Genomic DNA, 1,193 nt, shown 5'->3' on the forward strand with positions numbered 1-1,193 from the left:
TTCAAGACTTTGATGCATCATACAAGTGACAGTTACTAGTGTTCTCCAGGTTGCCCTCCTCTGGGTCCAGTCTGAAGTGGGTCAGCCTCCTGTGTAAAGTGTGGTGCCCAGTACTAAGCAGGTACCCAGATGTCTCTGGAGGAGACAACAGGATTGCTCCTGAACTCATTGATAAGTTGGAGGAGAGAAGGGATTGCCCTATTGCCCCCCCATCCCTAGAGGAGAATCCAGGATTCTTGGACTCTCATACCTGATGGTCTGCTATCTCTTCTCCTTCATCTGAAATTTCACCCAACTGGTATCCCTCCCTACCCCTGCCACTATCACAGGCTCCGCCTTCTTCCAGGTAGCATTTTGTGCCTGTGTCCTACCTTCCCCCATCACCACTTGAGCTGCCATCACAATGCTTCCACTTTTAGTGGGTTTCCATGTACAGTTAAAAGGCATTTCAAAACTGGATAGTTCCCCCTTGAGGACTAGGCAAGGGTTGTGTGCATGGCAGTGCCAGTCCCACAGCACAAGGGATGGGCTTGAGAACCCTTAGGATCCCCCTAAGCAATGAGAGACATACACTGTTACCCCTTGGCTATAGATGTACTCATGTTCGTCCCCATCACACAAACACACACACACAGCATCCTGAGAAAACGTGCCCTCCTCTCCCCCCTCAGGTCAACCACAGTTTGTCAGTCTAAGGAACTGAAAAGCATCTGAAAAGGGCTAGTTTTACCTGAAAAGAGCCGAGTACCAACAAGTCTATTCCCTGAGGGGATTCAGGAAAAAATGGGATGAGGGAAGATACAGTCCCCAAAATTAATTCCCCCTCAGAAAGAACCAAATTCTCCAATTTTATCTTCTAGGTGATAAAAATATTTGTTTTCTCTCCATACTCCTCCAATTACAAAAAAAATGTAGCAGACCCATCTTGGCTGGGGAGAAGAAGTATCTCCCCCTTCCCCCACTCTGAAGACAAGCATCTGTGCAAGTTGAGGGAATGAGCACTCTTTTACCCTGCCCCCTACATAGCATTCCAAAGTGAACTTTCCAAAGAGGATGTGAACTGTCAGAAGAGACCAGACCTTGGAAGATTTCACAACTATGTCGGATTTCATCCCTGCTTTCCCAAAAATCTCCTGTGAAAGAGCTCTTCTAAAATACCTAATTTGGGCCTCACTGAGAGCCAAAATTCCAGG

General features: G+C 47.1%; 1 protein-coding gene across 1 annotated transcript in view; it reads right to left on the minus strand.

Moving 5' to 3' along the window:
* LOC114028496 (actin-3-like) overlaps positions 1 to 399 on the minus strand; it is an 8,988-nt gene extending 8,589 nt beyond the window's left edge. The window contains exon 1 of the mRNA XM_027842753.1: positions 313 to 399. Within this exon, the coding sequence (XP_027698554.1) occupies positions 313 to 399 (87 nt within the window). The remainder of the gene's footprint in view (positions 1 to 312) is intronic.
* Positions 400 to 1,193: the final 794 nt, after the last annotated feature.

This window comes from Vombatus ursinus, unplaced genomic scaffold (genome assembly GCF_900497805.2).
Source record: "Vombatus ursinus unplaced genomic scaffold, bare-nosed wombat genome assembly UNPS02014884.1, whole genome shotgun sequence".
Lineage (NCBI taxonomy): Eukaryota > Metazoa > Chordata > Mammalia > Diprotodontia > Vombatidae > Vombatus > Vombatus ursinus.